General features: G+C 39.4%; 1 protein-coding gene across 4 annotated transcripts in view; it reads left to right on the top strand.

Moving 5' to 3' along the window:
- ANKRD12 (ankyrin repeat domain 12) overlaps positions 1-21,281 on the top strand; it is a 50,767-nt gene extending 29,486 nt beyond the window's left edge. For all 4 annotated transcript variants that reach the window (XM_079982849.1, XM_079982846.1, XM_079982847.1 and 1 more), the window contains 9 exons: positions 1,025-1,171; positions 1,863-2,063; positions 3,119-3,261; positions 6,843-6,990; positions 7,958-12,558; positions 13,591-13,689; positions 14,798-14,941; positions 18,631-18,726; positions 19,838-21,281. In XM_079982849.1, the coding sequence (XP_079838975.1) occupies positions 1,025-1,171; positions 1,863-2,063; positions 3,119-3,261; positions 6,843-6,990; positions 7,958-12,558; positions 13,591-13,689; positions 14,798-14,941; positions 18,631-18,726; positions 19,838-20,023 (5,765 nt within the window). In that variant the 3' untranslated portion in view covers positions 20,024-21,281. The remainder of the gene's footprint in view (positions 1-1,024; positions 1,172-1,862; positions 2,064-3,118; positions 3,262-6,842; positions 6,991-7,957; positions 12,559-13,590; positions 13,690-14,797; positions 14,942-18,630; positions 18,727-19,837) is intronic.

Genomic DNA, 21,281 nt, shown 5'->3' with positions numbered 1-21,281 from the left:
GCCCTTTACTGCTGTCTTTTCTGAAAACAATTATCCCCAGCTGTTTCTTTCCTGATCAAGTTACTTCTAGTTTTGGAGGCTTACCTGAAGAAAAAGCTAGGGGGGAACGATTTTAAGAAAGAAGCACATACTTGAAAGCATTTCTGCAACTTCCATGCACCATGTGCACTTTAGATTGCCTTATCCCAACTATGGTTGCCTTAAGATAAGATTGCCTTACCTGTGGACAAACGCCGCCTGAAAGCAAGATGGGCGCGGCATCCCCATAGTCTCCTTTAAACTGGACTTTACCATTCAAGGGATCTTCCCCCTTTTATTTTACCTATCCCAACTTGTACGAGTTGAGTGTTGACTTAAGTCTGACATAAGAGGTCATGCCAAAATCATATCTAGTTTGTTTGTTAGAGTGGCCTCACAACAGTTCTGTGAAGTATTGGCTCAGTTCTCATGTAACACTAAGCCAAACACAGTGTGTAGATACTCATAGTAAAAGTCATGGCTCCCTCCTCTCCCAGTCCTACTGCTGACATGCTATCTGAAGCTAAACAAAGGCTTGGCTTAGTATCATGTCCAAACTTAGTGTTGTGGTTTATCCTACTCTAGACAAATCACAAATTGTAGCCAAGATTTGTTCAATGTGTGCTGTTAGCTGTGATATTTTTTTTCCTACCGTGAGTACCTATACACCTACATGATCACATTTAGCCAGTTTGGTTTAGCATTAACATGCATATTGGGTCATTGGCTTGTCCAGTGCCACATAGAGAACTTAATTGCTCAACCCAACTCCTCCACAAAGCCAACCTTAGCCACTACCTCACACTGACTCAACTTAGGTAACCTAAATATTTTCAAGAGAAGATTTGCTAATATATTCTTTCCATTTGCAGAGGAAAGCAATTTAGTAACTTCAGAGGGAGTGTGTAAAATGATATACTTCTCCAGTCTGTATATCTGTGCTTTCTCTTGAGTGTGCTATAATTGGCAGTATTTTGTTCTTACTGAGATCTACTGATATTTCCAGAGAAAGAAGTCCCAGAGAAGAAGAAAATGAAAAAGGAAACTGGAAATAAGAAAGCAGCACCTGTTAGTATTCTGTTTGGTTACCCACTATCAGAACGCAAGCAGATGGCCCTTCTTATGCAGATGACTGCCAGAGACAACAGTCCAGGTACTACCAAGCAGTCACTTCCTCAGTGTGTATAGATACAGATGCAGGGGCCCTGTATCAGGATCATGGGGAAAGGGGGGTCTAACATTTTCCTCCTCTGTCACAGGCTCTGTGAAAACTCCACCCCCAAGTTGCCATTGGCCCTAGGGGGGAAACCAATAAGAGCTTTTCTCCCAGGACTTAATAGCAGCTTGGTGTGGGAGGAGGAGTTTATTGGCTTAGTGGCATAGGGGAAAGTAGACATACATTACATAATTCCCTGGATACAGTATACATGTATAGCCCGATTGACATGGCTTCAGGTCCTGTTACGGCTGCAAGATAATAAGGAGATGGTGGGAACAACCCTTTTGTGATGCAAGTGTTGTATCAAAGACCAAAACCTCCAGGTTTCATGAAGCTATTGCAACATATCATGGCCTAGGGAACCACCTAGTCCAGAGTTTTTGTTAACTGGAAAATTAATCAGTTTGCTAGCTGTCTTTTGGAGCTGATGCTGGGATCCAGTTAGTCCTTTCTTCAATGGATTTTCCCTCACAATTTGAATAGATTATTAACAGATGACATGACACGCACAGCCTGCCACCCACAAGAAAAAAAATGAGATTGTAAGAGGACTTCAGTCAAGCAAATTTTATTCACTATGGCAGAAATTTTTAAAGTATTTTTTGTCTTGAATTTTAATTTGTAGATCCCAGTCTAAATCATCCTCTGCAGACAACACCAACACAAAAGAAAACACCAAGCTCTTCATCACGACAAAAAGACAAAGTTAACAAAAGAAATGAACGAGGGGAAACCCCCTTACATACTGCAGCCATTAGAGGCGACATTAAACAAGTTAAAGAGTTAATCAGTCAAGGTGCAAATGTGAATGTAAAAGATTTTGCAGGTAAGTTTGACGAGTAATCAGTTTATATAAGACTCTCTGGTCTCTCTTACAATTAGGATATATGAAATAATGACTCTTGAATAACTTGCTGTTTGTTATTGGTCTATAGAACAAACAGCCTGTACTGAGGAGTTGAAGGTTTTGGCATTACTGTTTTATGTTCAGTGACAGGCACATGCTTCTTTACATGGTAATCGGTGTGGCATGCAAATTTTAATATTCCCTTTGAAGAGCAGCATGTATAATTTCAAAGTGTGAAATGTTTACTCTAGTGTGAGATTTGAGGATTTTTTTCTATAGCTTCTGGACACCTTCTTTACAAATTTGCTTGTGAGTTTTCCTGATTCATGATGGTAAACTATATTATTTTTTTTAGTGTGCCAGGACTTCAGAAGAAAGGTTTGTCAATGTCAGTTTGCCACAATAGCTAAAAATGGCACTTCTACTTTCAAAGGAAGTGGCTAAGTTAACATGTAATAAGACAGACTTTCTGGCTTATTATGGTTTACTGTAAATGAGCAGTGTGTTAGCAGACAATTCCTGATCGCTCAGCTTTGCTTTTACCCTGGTGCAAGCAGGATAACTGAACCTGGAATCCTTGGCTTCCCCTTATGTCCAAACAAGGAATTGTGGTTTGTTGCACCTTCACAAAAAAGATCAGCAAACGAATAACAAGGCACAACTGAAGATTGGCTTCTTAGAAGGTGACAAAGCCAAATCCCTGATTGGGATTTCAAGGGAAACCACGACTTTCCTAGTTTATTCTGCTCACTTGAGGAGAAGAAAAAAGCCAGTGACTGGGCAGTGACTGGAGCTAGTACATGTCAACTCCAATATTTCACAAAACTGAAAACATTGCTGTTTGAATTTTAATTAACCTAACAAACCACATAGCAAAACACTACATTTTAAATGGTTGTACCTGCAGGAATAAAAGAATGATTTCCTATTAAAATTTTAAAAGTGTGTATCAGTCTTTGCAAAACAAATCAAACTGCATTATCTTTGAATTATACATACATACATCCTTCATATTTGGACTTCTTTTGTAATAGGTTGGACACCTCTCCATGAAGCTTGCAATGCTGGCTATTATGATGTTGCTAAGGTCTTAATAGCAGCAGGGGCAGATGTGAATACTCAAGGACTAGATGATGATACTCCACTTCATGATTCTGCAAGTAGCGGACATAGAAAAGTATGTACCATTCATGCAGTAAATAAGCAATCCCCATATAGATACAGTGGTCCAAACTAACTAAACAAAATCTACAGAGGATTTCTAGACACTAACTTGGGGGACTTCCAGCACACCAGTGGAACTGCCACTGCATCCTATACTGGTTCAGCCTAGGAGCAAAAGGAAAAAGGGAGACCTCAAAACATTCAAAAACAGCAGGGAAAACACGTAGTGCCCCAGTGACCCTAGAAAGACCCTCAAACAAGTTATGCTGGCAACAACACCAGTATGCCAGAAATGTGCTGAGGGAGCCAGTGAACTCACAATAATGTGGGCACACCCTGAGCACATATCTTTGCATCACAGCACAATGCGTACAGCACCAGAAAGAAATCAGACACATCATGGTGCATTCGTCTCTTCACTGTCCCCAAATTTAGCACCAGTTTATAGATTCCAGTAGCACCAGTGCTACAGCGGGAGTCCTAACTGGCTGAAATGGGTTATATTCAAGGGAAGGAGAGTAGAGCATCTGTTTTGCATGCAGAATGTCCCAGGTTCAGTGTCCAGCGTCTCCAGATGGAACTGGGAATGCTCCCTGTCTGAAGCCTTTGATAGTCACTGCCAGGCTAGTGTAGATAATACTCATCCTGACCATAAGAAAGGTAGGGAACACCCAATCCAATTGGGAAGAGTGCTGCATGGACCCAGAGCCTGGCTCCTGCATGGGTGAGCCAACCAGCTCACCACACCCCCTGCAACTCATATGATCAATCTACCCTCTTCCTCATTTAGCATCCCAGCAGCCCTCATTACCCCGCTCTCCATTTTTCCAACTGAGTGCTTCATTCATCCTGGTGTCAGCAGTTATCCCTGTGCCTGACAAACAAGGGAACCTGAGTGAGCAGAGAGAAAGGGGGCCTCTGCTTGACAGCAACTGCTTGACAACATGGTAGCAGTTGAAGTGTTTCCTGTGGCATTAACTTTTTGTTAGGAGCACCTGTAGCATCACTGTCTATCATGAAGCTTGCCCAGGTGCAGAAGCCTGCCTGGAACTGGTAGATTATCAACCCCTGTAGAGGAATAGCAGGGAGCATTCTTAGGTGGTAGGCCTCCTTCATGGTTTCCATAGAACAGAGTGTGGGGTGGATCCTGTACCTGTAGAGGAGCAAGCAGCAGAAAATTGGGGAGTGGGGCCACAGAGGCAGTGGGTAGCTGCTGGAAAGCATAGACCCTGAACCTGGTTGCATAATAGGTGTTTGTAAGTGACAGAGAAGAGTAAATGATGCCACTTGAGTGTTCTGCCAGTGTAAATGCCTCAGCAGGAGTGGGGGAGACTGCATATACTTGCCCTTTGGGGGGTTTCACTAGAACTCTGTTTGCAAGGGATGTTACGCTTATGAATGTTTGGCCAGTAATGGCAATGTTTGGGGCAGAGTGCCTGGCCTTCATCAACAGAGAGCTCATCTGTAGTGTGGTGGTTAAGAGCAGTGGACTCATAATCTGGTGAACCAGGTTCGATTCCCTGCTCCTCCACATGCAGCTGCTGGGTGACCTTGGGCTAGTCACACTTCTTTGAAGTCTCTCCGCCTCAATCACCTCACAGAGTGTTTGTTGTGGGGGAGGAAGGGAAAGGAGATTGTTAGCTGCTTTGAGACTCCTTAGGGTAGTGATGAAGCAGGATATCAAATCCAAACTCTTCTTCTTCATCATCATCTGCATGTGGGAGGGATGAGTGCTTTCTCTGTGTGTGGAAGACACTGCTTCCTGCTGTTGAGGAGGGAGGTGTAAGAGGTACTAAAGCAAAACAATTCAGACAAGAAATGCTATTCACATATAACAAAGTGGGAGGAAGACATGGGTGACAATTATAACAGTTATACTTCATAGCATGGCTGCCACCTTCTCTTGCATTTCTGGATGGGCTGCTTTGTCCTGGCAGACCCAGTTGTTGGAGTAGAGTATTGGGTGTTTTGTATCTGGAATCTGAAGCACTTGTAATGTGCAGTGTGCATAGTTTGCATAGTGGTAACACATCTCTAAAGTTCATATTGGTGTTCTGGAGACAAGCAGTTTGGTATCATGTTCTTTCTTTCTTCCAGTAGTGGTGATCTATGGCATAGTGGGTTATGCTGCCCTCTTGTGCCCCAAACCAAGAAACACAGGCTGTTGACAGTTACTCTCCTCCTCCTCTTGACCAGCCAATCTCCTGTCTATGCTATGATGCTCTGCTTTCATATCTGGAGTCAGTAATGCTTCTGAATACCAGTTGCTGGGAACCACAGAAGGGGAGAGTTCTTTTGTGCTCAGATACTGCATGAGGGTTTCCCACAGGCAGCTGGCCAGCCACTGTGAGAACAGGATGCTAGACTAGATGAGCCATTGGCCTAATCCAGCAGGATCTACTTACATTTTATATAGAGAGACTTAAAGAAGACTTATGTGTGAGCTCTGAGATACTGCCCCATATCATGCACTCTGTTTCAGTTGTAGCCACCCTCTGTGGGTGTTATATATTGGCAGTGGTATACAGTTATTGGGTTCTGAAGTACAATGTTCTGCCATGGTGAGATTGGCAGGGGCAGTCATTGATAAAAGGGCGGCTTAAACAACACACACAACTCCTCAGTGAGGCAGCAATATTTTGCACCAGGTCTAGGGCTGGTATAAAGTTCCAGTATCAACATGAACATAGCAGCAGTCTGGAGGACTACATAACAATGTGTAAATATGCCCAAGTTATTTAGCCTGCCATTTTTTACCAGCCTGTGACGACAGTTGTAGTCTGCATTTCCATGCTGGTTACAAGAGATGGGAAAATTCCCATCTCTATGGCCATCATGAAAATTCAGGATACCAGCTTCTCAGCAGGCCAGTTTTTTATTTTTTAAGTATCTAACAAAGAAGAGATATTGCTGAGGGATGGGTTTCCCTGCACTGAAAAGCAGAAACAAAGCAGACTGGCAGAGGAAGAATGTTGAAATCCATCCCTTCTCCACCAGCCCATTAACTTTTCTCCATAGAATTCCTGGTGACCTATGGCTACCAAGCAAATAGTTAGGTACAGGGATGGTAAGGAACATGGTATAAATGTCCTCTACCCTTGATCCACCTCTGTCCTGTTCATGACTTCATCCTGTTCTGGCCATTCCATCAGCATATATTTGTTGGCAGAACTGTTCATTCAGCATATTTGGGTATTCTGCCAGCAGCACTGGCATGCCAGTGTCATATCTTGATTTCTGCCAAATACTATAGCCTCTCAGTCAACAGAACTTAAGGAAAAGATTGCTTTGTAAAATAGGTTACAAGAGTTTAATCTCCTGTGTTGCTTAATTTTTTTATCTTTGGCTCCAATCCACAGATTTAGAGCAGTCAAAATAAATCAGTGTACTGTTCTGGAGTGTGTTATGTGTGGATTTCAGCACTGCTGTCCGACCCTGATTTACTTACTGGTATATAATGTCATCCATGTATATAGCATTTTACAGAGTGAGATGCTTTAAAAAAACAGGTGTCTGTTTACAATCTAATCACCTCCCAAGGCCTGTTTTTAATGTTAATTAATGTCTAATAAACTTAAATACCTAATGTTTCAGATTGTGAAATTGCTGCTCCGACATGGCGGAAATCCATTTCAGGCTAATAAACAAGGAGAAAGGCCTGTTGATGTAGCAGATACAGAAGAACTAGGGCGGTTACTGAAAAGAGAAGTTCCTATTTCTGATGATGACGATGGTTGTTCAGGTCAGAAAAAACCCTTTTAATTGTACTTTTATAGTTATACATAAGTGTGTATAGATAATACAGACTTTCATATTGGTGTGCATATACAGAAAACAGGATCCTTGCAGATAAGTACAGTTATACCTCTCAGTGACCTCCCACTGAGTTTTACGGGACAAAGTAATTTGCAGAGACATGGTTCTGTGAAATTATCTCCTACAACTTTGTCCTCAGCTTAGTTTTGATGAATCATTTTGCTGATTGATCCTCACATTGGACTAAATGGGGCTTACATCTGATTAGATATCCACAGGATTACACTGTTCATCTCTTATGGGCCCCCCATAACAATAGCTGGGCGTGTTTTCGAATAAAGCATATTTATTCCTTCTCTGCACACTTCCAATTAACATTTGGATGTCCTTCACATGGGCCAGGTAGACACAAACTAAAAACTTGCCAAGCCCTTTGGGATTTAACCAGCAAGTTTTTTGTAGTTTTCCAGGTTTTAAAAATAGAGTTTCATAGAAGACTAATTATATATATATATATATATATATATATATATATATAGCCTAATTATATATATATATATTTAATAAGCATGTTTCAATCGCTGCTCTTTGGAAAAGTTATTTTACATATCAAATAAAATGAGCTATTGTAGAGGTGATCTGTCCACTCTGTAAAAGTGTGTGATTTCCTATATATATTTCAACTGCTATCTACACAGCTTGACAAGAAACCCCAAGAGACAACAGCAACACCTAAACACCCACCCCAAAGCCTTTACTTGTAATGAACTTTTTTGCACTTCTTCACACAGTATGTAGTTAAACTGTGGGATCCAGTGCCAGAAAACATTTAAAAGATGGTTAAAAAGAGATAAAACACATGTAACATAGACGTCATTTTAAAAGTAATATTCACTGTCATGAGTAGTAAATAAATGAATATATTTGTTGACTCTTTTCATTTTCTTTTCTAGATCTTGAAGAGACACCGTCTGTAAATCCTTCCAGTATAGATGGGACTATGGATTCTGAGACAGAGAAAGAATCTCTAGACAGCAAGCACATTCCCAATAAGGCATCATTTTCATCTGCTCTTGATGAATATGAGTTTAAAGATGATGATGAAGATGAAGTTAAGAAAATGATTGATGACAGACATATACCTAGGAAAGATCTGAGAAAAGAGGATGAATCTGAAATAGAACAGAGTAACCTATTTCTTAAACAGGAAAAGGTAACATTTCCAAAATCATTTAAAAATAAGAAACAGAAGCCTTCCAGAGTCTTATATTCAAGTTCTGAAAGTTCAGATGAAGACATTCTTCAGGACAAAAAGATAATCTCTTCTCCGTGTTCTGTCACAGAAACGTCAAATTCTGATGCAAAGATTAAAAAAGAATATGCTTTTAGTGAATATAAACAGAAAGGAAAAGTTAAAAGAAAACTAAAAAATCAAAGCAAAAATAAAGAGAACCAACAATTAAAACTTGAAAAAGAGAATTCCAGAGTGCTAAACCTGGGTGCTTCTGTATTAGAATCTTTAGACAAAAGCAGAGAAGAAGAGAATTTTCGAAAATCTTTTAACTCAAAAGAGGATTCTTCTTTGCCCTTACTCCATATTACTGCAGGCAGATCCCCCAAGCACCCATGTGGATTAATTGAAAAGCAGTCAACTCCACTTAAACAAGAAAATGTTAAAACATGTTTATCTCCAGGAGGGTCTGACGTAACATCACAATCTGAATTAGTGCAGTATGATCATAATACAGACTCTGAGTTTGTACTGGAAAGCTCCAGTGGCAAATCCTACAAGCACAAAGACAAAAGTAAACATCAGAAAGAATTTATTTCTGAATTTGGTGAAAAATCCAGTCCTAAACTTAAGGAGGAACAACACAATAGCTCATCCTTTGAAATTTCTGAATGTACCTTGAAAAAAGTAGATAAGGAGGGGAAAGCACTTAAGAAGCATAAACTGAAACATAAAGAAAAGGATAAGCACAAAAAGGAGCAGGATGGAGAAAAGGAAAAGAACAAGCATCGAGAGAGTTCTAAGGAGGCCCAAAGGAATATTGAGTTTGATAGAGAGTTTTGGAAAGAGAACTTTTTTAAAAGTGATGAAGCAGAGGATATATCAAGTTTGGACCATGAATCTCAAACCTCTGAGAGAAAATCTAAGCTGGAAAAAGTTCTGATGAAAGAAGACAAATATGTGAAAGAGAAAAACTTTCAAAAAGATAGAAATTTTAGAGAGGAAAAGGAGAGAGAGAAAAATAAAAAAGAAAATGACAAGGAGGAAAAAGCAAAAGATACAAAGGAAGAAAAAGACATGTTCATTGATAAAGAAACAGAATTGTTTTGTTTAGGTGCTAGGGATTTAGCTACTAATGTATCTTTGGTAGAGAAAGAAACAGACTTTGAGAAACAGGAAAAACCCACAAAGGAACATAGAGAAAAGCTGGAGAAGCGGAATTCTGCTACTGAAAAAGTAGAAAGAAAACATTTAGACAGAGAGAAAAAAATAAAATGTGAACATAAGTCAGAAAAAGAAAGATCAGACCCCATTGAAAATGTAGAAAAGACAAAAGAAAAAGAAAAATCATATTTTCAGCAAACAGAAAAATCTCATAAAGAAAATGACAAATTAAAAAGCATAAATACAATTAAAAAGCTTGATGACAGAGAAAAAATCAAAGAAAAACTTGATAAAAAGCATGACAAAGAAAAAAGTGATAGATACTTGTCAGAATGCAAAGAAAAGCCTGGAATTGAGAGAAAATCCAAGGTTTCTGAAAAGGAAGCTGACTATTCAAAAATTGAAAAGGGTAAAAAAGAAAAGGAAGCTGAGAAAAAAGAAAAACCGAGAGATCGGGATAGTTCAACCGTTGCAACTATAAAGCATGTTCCAGAAGAGAAGAAATGTAGCATTGAAAAAACCTTGTCCTTGAAAGAGAAACCAAAAGATGAATTACTGAAAACTCCGGATGGAAGAGAGAAAGATAAAAAAGATAAAGATATAGATAGATATAAAGAGCGTGACAAACATAAAGATAAAATACAGCCAAACAGCGTACTTAAGCTAAAACCTGAAACTGAAAAGCTTAAGTCAAAACCAGCATCAGCACCTAAAGACAGTCGGCCTAAAGAAAAGAGATTATTGAATGATGATTTGATGCAGACAAGCTTTGAAAGAATGCTTAGTCTTAAAGATCTGGAAATTGAACAATGGCATAGAAAACACAAAGAAAAAATAAAACAGAAAGAAAAAGAAAGATTGAAGAATCGATCCTGTTCAGAACTTAACAAAATAAAAGATAAGGACAAAACAAAACATCCGCTTACTGAATCAAAAGCTAAAGAGCTGATTCGTTCAAAAAGCTCTGAGTTGTCAGATATTTGTGTGAAGGATAAGCAGCCGAAAGATGCTACAAGTAGTAGATCGCAGTCTGTTGACATAAAGAATTTAGCAGCTGGTGGGAAACTGTCACTGCTACAGGACAACAGCTTAAGTAGATCTCCCAGATCAGAAAGTGAAAAGACAGGGCTAACATCCAGATCAGTGTCCATGCTTTCAGTGGCTAGTTCGGAGGATTCTTGCCATACAACAGTGACTCCTCCAAGACCAATAACTGAATATGATTCAGACTTCATGCTTGAAGGATCTGATTCTCAAATGTCTTTTTCACATTCACCATTTTTACCTAGTGCCAAATCACCTGCTCATCATGAGACTGATAGTTTATCAGAGTTGCTGGAGCGCAATAAAGCACCTTTTCCAAACAGGTTTCCACCAGCTTATGTGAGATCAGCATCTGTTGAGGATGTTAAACTTATTATAAACGAGTGCAGGCCGGTTGTAGAAGTTCGAAGGTGTAGTATGCCATCTGTTGTTTGTGAAAATGCAAAGCAGCCCCGAGTGTCAGAAGAAAATAATCACAGTGTGTTGCTTTCAGTTCAGAGTCATAGTTGCCCTTCTCCTAAACATGAATCACTATGCTGTAATTTGCTGGAGAAGGGTTCCCAAAATGGTATGTCAAGCATGCATTCCAGTTCTGCATCGTCTCCAACTAGATCTGCTAGCAACAAGCATATTACATCAGATGCAGTTAAAAATGCTACTCTGACAAACCCATCAGGAGAAAGTCATACACCTTTGGAGCAGTGCAGCCAGAATACGACTCCATCAAGTAAACCATGGGATGTACCTTTGGATAGATTTAACTCATTGAGCAGTGAGTGCATCTGTTCAAATTTTCCTGGCTTTGAGCAAGATGCAGCAACTGTCCCAGCCATACACAATTCTGAAAATAAAATCTTGAAAGAACAGAAAAATTCTGAACCTTTTCTTCATCATGCTGAAAACATAGCAAATTTTACATCACCGGAATCTGCAGCTGTTTTCTCTCTCCAGTCTTCTTGTTCGTCTCGGATTCAGCCAATCACAGATGCAGTCTATATGTCAAAGCGTTCTATACCAGATATTAGCAGCCAAGAGTCTCTGGTTGTTAAACACCAACAAAGTGCCATTCAAGCTACCAATTCAATCTTAGATGTAGATACAAACAGTAAGAAGAAGATAGAAAAAACTTTCTTTCCATCAAACAATAAAAAGTCAGATGTGCTAATCACTGTGTATCCTGAAAGCTTCACTAAAGATATTTCACAACATTTTGAAAAGGATTTTATTGCAAATGATCCTCGTTTACACCCTAATGCAAGTTCTGTAGTCAGTAAGCTCATTTATAAGACATCACAAGTGGATGAGCTAGATAGCAGCATGATTGATATTCAGATTGCAGGTGAAAAAGACCATTCTGATTACCTGTATTCATCCCATATGACAAGTAATAAAAATGAAATAGATCTACAGGATCTAAATGGCAGAGCGCTGAAAGGAATTGCTAATGAATATAACAGAAAACTTTTTAATGTAGACAGCATGGAAAACAGTTCAATGGAAGAAAACTTGCAACAGTGCCTTTCACCTTGTTTGGAAAGCCATTCACAATTAACTGGACATGAAATGCATAAGTACAATGCGAGTGTTAAGTCAGAATTGGAAGAAGCAATAGAAGACCATAAAGGAGAACAGTATGAAGTTCCTCAAAGAATCACAAGGAACAGAGCAAATATGCTTGCTAATCAAAGTAAGCAAAATCTTACTGGTTGTCCTCAGATATCAGAAAGAGATTCTGAATCATCTTCCTCTATAAAAGGAAGGATAAGACTGACTGAGGAAGATGATGCTCAGGCGCATCATCCTCGTAAAAGAAAGCTGTCACGTGTTCCTCAGCCTGTGCAAGTGAATCCCTCATTAATGCAAGCTAAAGAAAAAATTCACCAGTCTCTGGCAGCTATTGTAGACTCTCTCAAACTAGAAGAGATCCAGCCATACAGTTCGGAGAGAGCAAATCCATACTTTGAATATTTGCACATAAGAAAGAAAATAGAAGAAAAGCGTAAATTACTGTGTAGTGTTATTCCTCAAGCGCCTCAGTATTACGATGAATATGTGACCTTCAATGGATCATACCTCTTAGATGGCAACCCTTTGAGCAAGATATGCATTCCAACTGTAAGTAACTGGGTATTTAAGTTTTAATAGAGTGAATTATATACTCTCAGCAATCTCTTAAACTGTTCAGTTCATTCCAGTGTAAGCTAATGGAACCAGATTCCTATTCTGCATAGTAGTAGCATGCTGCAACCATGTTACTTTTTGCTTGATAGTTCTGCATGCTCCTTGCCACCCCCTGTCCCCATCCCATAACAATAGTATATTTTACTTTCTGCATAAACTAAATGAGAAAGGGGATGTTTTTCCGTAAGGAGAATAGCTATGCTGCTGTTTTCTACTTTCTTATTAAATGTAAAACAAATATGCATTTTTGATGCAACTAGCTGATGCCAAAAGGGCCAAGAAAATACTTATGAGTAGCATAGTTTGCTTTCCACATTTTTTACAAGATAACTTTACATTGCCCTTTTGGCTCCAGTGATTATGCAACTGGAAAGTTGCTAGGAGGACTTGTTAGCCAGATTTTTGGAGAAGACAGATAATGCTGTCAAAAGGTGAAGGAGTTTGGAAGCTTCCACTTCTGTTTAAACATTACATCTGAACCTTAAACTGCAGATTAACTGTTATTATGAACTACGGTTTACTCAAGTAAGCCAGCTTCTTAAACTACAATTTGAAATTGGCTTTGTTTTTGTAAACAGTTGTTAAAACTAACTGCAGTTTGTCTGGTTCAGAAGTCAATCTGAAACAGAAACAAGCTTTCAAATTCCTTGCAAGCTGTGCCAGGGAAAAATAGACAAGGCTCACACGGACTTGTCCTATGCCATGGTTTAGTGTTACATATGAATGCAGTCCATTGACTTGCATCTGCTTGATGTGCTGCTTTCATATATATAAAGATTCCTCAAACAATGTTTCATGTTAACACAGTAAACTTCATATATTTAATTCTGTATTTGTGATACAAATATGTGCATTCGGTGACATTTTAAGCACCATAATTTTTTCCTCCAGTTGACTATGTTATGGCTCTTGCTTATGTATACAGTATTGTATATAAATGATATTGCATGAACAATTTTTTCACAGATCACACCACCTCCTTCACTGTCAGATCCACTTAAAGAACTGTTTAGACAACAAGAAGTTGTAAGGATGAAACTTCGTTTGCAGCACAGTATTGAGAGGGTAAGTGCCATAAAATCTTGGCTGATAGTGTTTATTTATTTATTTATTTATTTATTCATTTATTTTCACCAAGTAGACTGATGACTGTATAAAGATGGGCAAGTCTTTAAAAAGTTTTATCGTTTTAAAGAGAAAGGATTAGAATGAAGAAAAACTGTTACATGTTAAGATTTAAGCACAATATGTACCATACTTTTCGCTCCATTGGATGCAGTTTTTCACCTCCAAAAACTGAATGGAAATGTGTGTGCGTCCTATGGAGCGAATGCAGGCTTGTGCCATAGCCGCGCGCACCCCCTCCGGCAGGGAGAGGCTGCACGGGGCTATGGCTTCTTTAGCCCTGTGCAGCCTCTCCCGGCAGGGAGAGATTGCGCGGGGCTAAAGAGGAAGCCAAAGCAGTCAGCGGGATCCATCCCGCTCGCTGCCTTGGCTTGCTCCATATCTGCATGCAACCCCTCCGGCAGGGAGAGGCTGCACAGGGCTATGGCTTCTTTAGCCCCATGCAGCCTCTCCCGGTAGGGAGGGATTGCGCGGGGCTAAAGAGGAAGCCAAAACAGCCAGCGCGATCCATCCCGCTCGCTGCCTTGGCTTGTGCCATAGCCGCACACAACCCCTCCGGCAGGGAGAGGTTGTGCGCAGCCTGTACGCTGCTCTTTGGGGCTGGGGGGGGGGAAAGATTTTTATTGATTTCCCCATCTAAAAACTAGGTGCGCCCTATGGTCCGGTGCACCCTATGGTGCGAAAAATACGGTAGATTAAGAAGTTGTTAAAAACTTGCATCTCCAATCAGAACATATATATACCTGGGAATTCCTTTAAAGAAAAGGAGAGTTTACACTGTGCTAAGAAATTCATATAAGAAGCCATTATTACCGGGAAGTTTTGAAAGTTCTACTTAGATTTCTAAGCCAAGTCTCATAGTATTTTCTGTATGAAATCTCTGTAAATGTGCATGTTTATTGGTATGAATTAATAGAGAGAATTAATAGAAATATTACATTTCAAAAATCTTGAAAGTGTACTTCAGAAAAGGGAAAAAAATGATCAAATAGTATTTTAATGAAATTTTGTGTTTTAAAACTCTGATTATTATTTTTTGTTTAACTAGGAAAAGCTTATTGTTTCCAATGAGCAAGAAGTATTGCGTGTCCATTATCGAGCAGCAAGAACTTTAGCTAATCAGACTTTACCATTCAGTGCATGCACAGTACTGCTGGATGCTGAAGTGTATAATGTGCCTATGGACAGCCAGGTAAATTTTTTAAAAGACTGCTTTTAAGGTTTGGTTTGGAAATAAACCCATAGCTGAAGTTACTTTTTCAAACTAAGTCTAATAAAGTTAACCTGAAAACAAGTTTTACCATATTGGCCCAAATATAAGCTGCACTTTTCCCCAAATTTCAGACCCTGAAAGGTTAAAGTGCGGCTTATATTCGTGACTTTTTACCATATGCTGCTGAAAGTGGCTGGGAAGCACACGCACTCCCTAGCTGCTTGATGGCGGGAGTGGGGGGAGCAGCATCCGCCTCCCAGCTGGTTGGCAGTGTTCGCTCCCTAGCTGCTTGGCGGTGGGGGGAAGCAGCGCGACCGCCTCCCAGCTGGTTGGTGGGGGGGGGGTGGCACGCCTGCCTCCCAGCTGGTTGGTGGGGGGGGGAGCATGCGCAGGTCATCTAGCTAGGGAGCACATGCACCGCCAAAAAGCTGGGAGGCAGGCGCACCCCCCCCCCCAGCTAGGGAGTGCACGCACCACCAACCAGCTGGTAGGTGGGCACCCAGCTCCCCAAGCCGGTGCCAGCGCTCGGTTCTTGAGTGCGCTGTGTGCCCGCCTCCTGGCATTACCGGCCTGAACGGGGGAGGCCAGCACCGGCTTGGGGAGGGGGGCGCCGAGTGTCACCACTGGCTTGGTGGCCACACCTGCAAATAAGCCTTGAATTTTAAGGGTGTGGCTTATATGTGGGTGCAGCATATATTCGGGCCAATATGGTATTTAAATTTAATTCTAATTTTAAAAGTTGCTGATTCAGACAGCATAAGGCTAGAGTTCTTTAAGAATTCACATGTGAAATTGTTCGTTGAATTGTCTAAACTTCTAGCAACTTGTTCCTAAAATTATCTTCCTTGCTGGACATTTGGAAGGTACCCATTGTAAAACCAATTTGTTAAAAAGGAATCTGTTGAAGAGAAATTACTCTATTTGGCTAATCTCTTTTTTAAAAAAAATAATATTTATTACTTTAAAAACTTACAAAAAGGAAAGAGAAGAAAAAAGACAAAAAGAAAAACAACAACAAGAAAAGGAAAAAACTATACAATACAATATATAAACAATACAAAACACAACATTAACCTAACCTAAACAAAACAAAACAAAAACAATTTAAAAACATACATTATACCATTTCAGTAGTCTATCTTTCATACCCTTGTTTCATCGACCTCCTCTCACCTCCCTTTTTGTATTCCACTTCTGTTAATTGTTTCAGCAATTCCTTTCCATCTTTCTCTATTTTCTGTCATATAAATATCTTAACTTATTTTTACCCTTATTTTCCATTAATACTATAATGCTTATTTATGCTTAACTCCTTATAACATTTCAACTAAAGCCATAAGATTTCATTCCAACATTTTTCTAATTTTACAATATTTCTATTTCTGAAAATAAACTTTAAAACTTTTCCCAGTCTTCTTCCACCATCTCTTCTCCCTGGTCTCGGATACTGCCAGTCATTCGTCAATTCCAAATAGTCCATCAACCTGGTGATCTTCTGTCCGAGGCTCTTAACTCTTTTCCAAGTCCCTTCTGCAGATCTTCTTCATATTTATACATGCACTTTACTTTGTCTTCTGCTGATCTTGTTCTTATTTTCCTTCCTTTGATACTGAAGAGCAGATCTCGGGGAAGCTCCAACCTAGCAATGCTTTTATTCCTTCTCGACAGGTCAACCAAACCTCCATGGTTAAATCTAAAATCCATAAGGTATTTCAGGACATGTTTCAAAATTCCTCCAAATCCAAAGGCCCCCACAGCTCCAATCTCCTCAAGACCCAAGTCCAAATCCGAAAAGTCAGTAAACCCCTGCATGAAGGGATCTATCCAACTTTCCTTCTCCAGTCCAGGCAGGGCTCCGATCCTCAAAATCTGACTTTTTCTAAATTCAGTCATAAAAGGCCTCAACTTACAGTCCTCAATTTGCCTCTGTAAGGCTGGGGCTCCCACTTGTATTACTTTAGGTTCAACAACAGCAACTTTCTCCTTCGCCTTCTCAACAATTTGCCCTGTCAAAGTAGATTCCTATATCAGATCCTGAATAATTTCTGTATTGATGTTCACTTTTTGTCTCAAATTAGTCGCTTTTTGTCCCAAGTTAGTCACTTTTTGTCCCAAGTTATCAATTTTAGTAGTCATGACATCTGTATTCTTGTGGAGTTGTTCCAATGAGTGACTTATCTTGCATAATGCAATCACTAAAGCTTCTTCTGTCGACATTCTCAAATAGTCCAAGGTCAATCCCTGATTCTCACAGTCTCTTATCTTGCAGCTGGTTCTCCCAGCTCAGCTCTTATAACAGTTTCAAAGGCTCCCTCTAGAGGGAAACAGTTTCTATTTGTGTCAATCCTTTTAAGCACAGTTCAAACAGTAAATATAGTTTCAATTTTCAGTTACTTTTCCTCCTTTTTAAACGCAGAAGAGGACAATGGAAACAATATATTTCTCTTATTTAGCTCACTGTCAAGATACGTTCTATTCACAGCCAATGAACTTCAAAACGTCAATCTTACTGGCAGAACCCTTTCCAGGTTCAGAGCAGTGGTGATTTAATTTTCAACACTCTCTCCTGCAGGCTTGCGCGATCCAAAATTTCCCCCCTCTTCTCCTGCTTCCAAGGGGGGTTTAATAGTTTTAATCGATGGAAGTTTAATTATTTGCGGAAGACTTTCCAAGACCTTAGCTTGCAGCGTCTTTGCTTCAATCTATTTACAAAAGGGGAAGGCGGACTTCCTGTTTAAAACCTTCCCATTTTGGTGCCAAATTAAGACATTTATAGATCCAATTTTCCGTTCTACTCACGGGTAGTTGTTTAAAATCAAATTGTCCACAGGAAAAAGTCAGCGCTCTCCGACAACAGCAATGCGGCTTCACTCTGTGAAAGAAGCAATCAATTCGAAGCACCGCGCCGCTCACCCCACGTCGCTCCGGATCCCCGAAACCGGGTCTCCCCGTGAGTAGGGGAGGCGCAAAAGGTGCCAGCCGAATCCCAGGTTCACAGGCTTCTCCTGTCTGTGATTTTTAGTGGGTCTCCGCCTTCGCTGTGGTGGCCAGACCCTGTTTCCACGGAGTAAATTCCTCCCGATCAGAGGAATTCCGCCATTGCCAGAGGCGCTAACCCGGAGGTCCACTCTATTTGGCTAATCTCTGTCCTAGTTAAATTAGTGGGAAACATTAGGCTAGAATTCTTATATAGAAGAACTGGATGCTGAAGACAAATTTGCATGGTCTGCAGAGAAGAAAGTTTTTCACTTTTAACTTTTTAAAAATATTGAAAGTGTTTGTGTAAAGTCTTGTGTAAACAGATTTAATCTGGCTCATGGGAGAATCACTTTTTTCACTCTCCACACTAGGTCAGAAACAGCCTGACTGGAAGAGGCCTTCTGCTAGTGCAGAAACGGAAAACCTGTGGACCTCCAGGTGTAGCTAACTCCCATCAACCTCAGCCAGTATGTCCAATGGTCAGAGATGGTGGGAGTTGTAGTTCCAACATCTGGTGGGCCACAGGTTCCCCATTCTGCACCTAATGGAGACAAGGTCACATTTGGATCCAAACTACTATTTTTCATCACTCTTAACATTTTAAAAATATGGGTCTACCATTTTTAGCATTGGAATAAATTACTATATAATTAACATTGTCTATAATTTCTAATACATTTGATTTCCAGACCGATGACAGCAAAGCATCAGTTAGAGATCGATTTAATGCACGACAGTTTATGTCATGGTTACAGGACGTGGATGATAAATTCGACAAATTAAAGGTATGTGCTTTTATTGGACCTTTTCCAAAAAAGATCTTTCAGTAGAAAGCTGCAATAAACAATCTAGCACGTGATCTCCTTCACATTCTTTGTGTCATAGCAAATTCAGGAGAAAATAGATAATACATGTCTAAATTCATTAAGTTGCTCACATGTATGGAATAGAACAACACCTGAGTTCCTGCCTCCATGGGTTTCTCAGTTCAGGGAATTTGCAGGGATCACAAACGTGTCAATTTTATTTGTGGAACTGCCTTAATATTGCACTGAATGAGGAAGCCAGTACTCAGTGAGTAGACTTCATGTATATCAAGGTGTCAGGAGGATATTCTTAGTGTATCCTGTGTATCCATCCAAAAGGGTGGGGTGGGGAACAAAATATGGAGAAGCCCCGAAGTGCACATGGAAGCATTTCCATTCACCTTAAGAATTCTTTTGAAATCATGCCATTGGCATCTATGGAATATATGGTGTATGTCTTAAGTGCATGTAACAAGGTTGGCAGTAGCTGACTTCCCCACCCAACCTCCTCTCCACAGCAGTTCTCCCAAAATACCTAGAAATCTTTCAGGGGATCTGCTAAATGGGATGGGCTGTGACACAGAGAGATGAGGGTAAAGGGAGGATACCTGAAAATTAGGTGGGGATACTTTTCATGAGCAGATGTCCTGTTCATGGAAGTTGCCTTTTTAATTACACATGCTTAGTACTGGATCTAATTCAGATTGAACTGCATATGTACAGAGTTGAGAAAAGAAAATGGTGCAGAATGAATATCTTTTTCTAAAGACCCCCTTAAAGCAAGAATAGCCAGCATTTTAAAGCTTTAGGTAAAAGGAGCTGACGCTTTAGCATCTAATTGCTCTAGGGTTGATTTATTAAAAGTGCTAGCATTGTTTTATGGAATATTTAATTGCCTCTAGAATTACGAAAAATAAAAACCCTATTCAAAACATGAATAGGCTCACAAGTATAAGATCAAATCGTCTCAGGGGTTTGATTGGCCTGTGGACTGTCAAATTGGCCGTCCCTGTCTTGGAGAATTCAGTATGCGGTTCACGTTAAGGTGTACTTGGAATAATTGACTATTCATCTGTTTATTTTGAAATAGACATGTCTCTTGATGAGGCAACAACATGAAGCAGCAGCTTTAAACGCTGTTCAGAGACTGGAATGGCAGCTTAAACTACAAGAACTTGATCCTGCAACTTATAAATCCATCAGCATTTATGAAATTCAGGAATTCTATGTTCCTCTTGTGGATGTTAATGATGACTTTGAATTGACGCCTATATGACTGCTAGCATCTCTTTGCTGTCTGTTACAGCTTAACGTTGTGAAATATATATGTAATTCGTTTAAAAATATAGCACTAATGTGGAATACAGCCTTTTTCAATCTTCCATATATAACATCAAAATGCTTCACAAAATCTCATTCAATGTTGTAAATGTGCATACCATTTATTACAAATGGTATTTATTTTAGATCCTAGGTCCAAAAAGCATCTTCCCAACAGAGCTATTTATGTACAAAAAAATAAAAATCTTTCACTGAAGTTTTAACAGCGCTGGCAGCTGTTACAAAAAAATCTGCTGAAAAGCACTTGCTATTTTATGTTCACTTTAATGATTTTTATTGAACTTAAACTCCTACAAAAAACAAAACATCAAGCTGTGGGAAATATTACACGCTTGTGGGAATGTGGGGAGTGAGGGTCTATTCATCTTATATAATTTATAGGTTAACTGTACAGTTTTCTTTTTGGAAAAGATGTAATATTGTTTTCATTTTTTAAAATAACTTATTTTATACATATTGCGCAATTGTAAATAATCTTGTATTTAACGTTCAACCCTGTATAAAAATAGATATTTTAATTGTAAAACTGTTTTGTCTAATGTTTTATTGGACCAAAGTTGTTGTTTCTTATGTGTAGTGTATAGGCAATTTTCTTTTAAAAGGCATGTATTTGATTTAGCTACTTGTTCCATCACCATAACTGTTAAGATTTGAGACTGAGTGGTATTGCATGCTAGCTCAGTTCAGGTTTTTTCCTACTGTGTGGTACCTAAATGATTGCAACATACAGTGCCAATCCACCAAGCACTGCTCCAGTACAGCATCCATTCATTCAGAGGAATTTGCATGAGTGTCCCTTTCAGTGTGGTTGCAGCAGTGCTTAATGGATTACACTTTGACTTCCTAGAGCCATTTGTCTTTTGCTATGCTGCTGTAATGCCATGCCTATGACTTACTATGAAGAGTATTATGTTTAAAATCTTAAAAGATTATAAATCTGCTCTTACATTGTGGTCTCAAAACAAGCCTTTTAGTGTCCTGCTTCTCCCTTACAAATGTCTCTCAATGAAAAATTGTACATTGTCTATTTTAATATTTACCTATTAAAGCATATGTAAATAGTTGTAAATACAATGTTTAATAAATTCTATTGGTCATGCTAACAGATGGTTGAATCCTTGTGATGGTGAAATTTTCATTCTTGAAGTTTTATACACTTTGACAAAAATAAATCTTTGAAAGTTCCATGATAA

This window comes from Podarcis cretensis (assembly GCF_951804945.1).
Source record: "Podarcis cretensis genome assembly, chromosome: 7".
Taxonomy (NCBI): Eukaryota; Metazoa; Chordata; class Lepidosauria; order Squamata; family Lacertidae; genus Podarcis; species Podarcis cretensis.
This window is presented reverse-complemented; position numbering and strand designations above follow the sequence as displayed.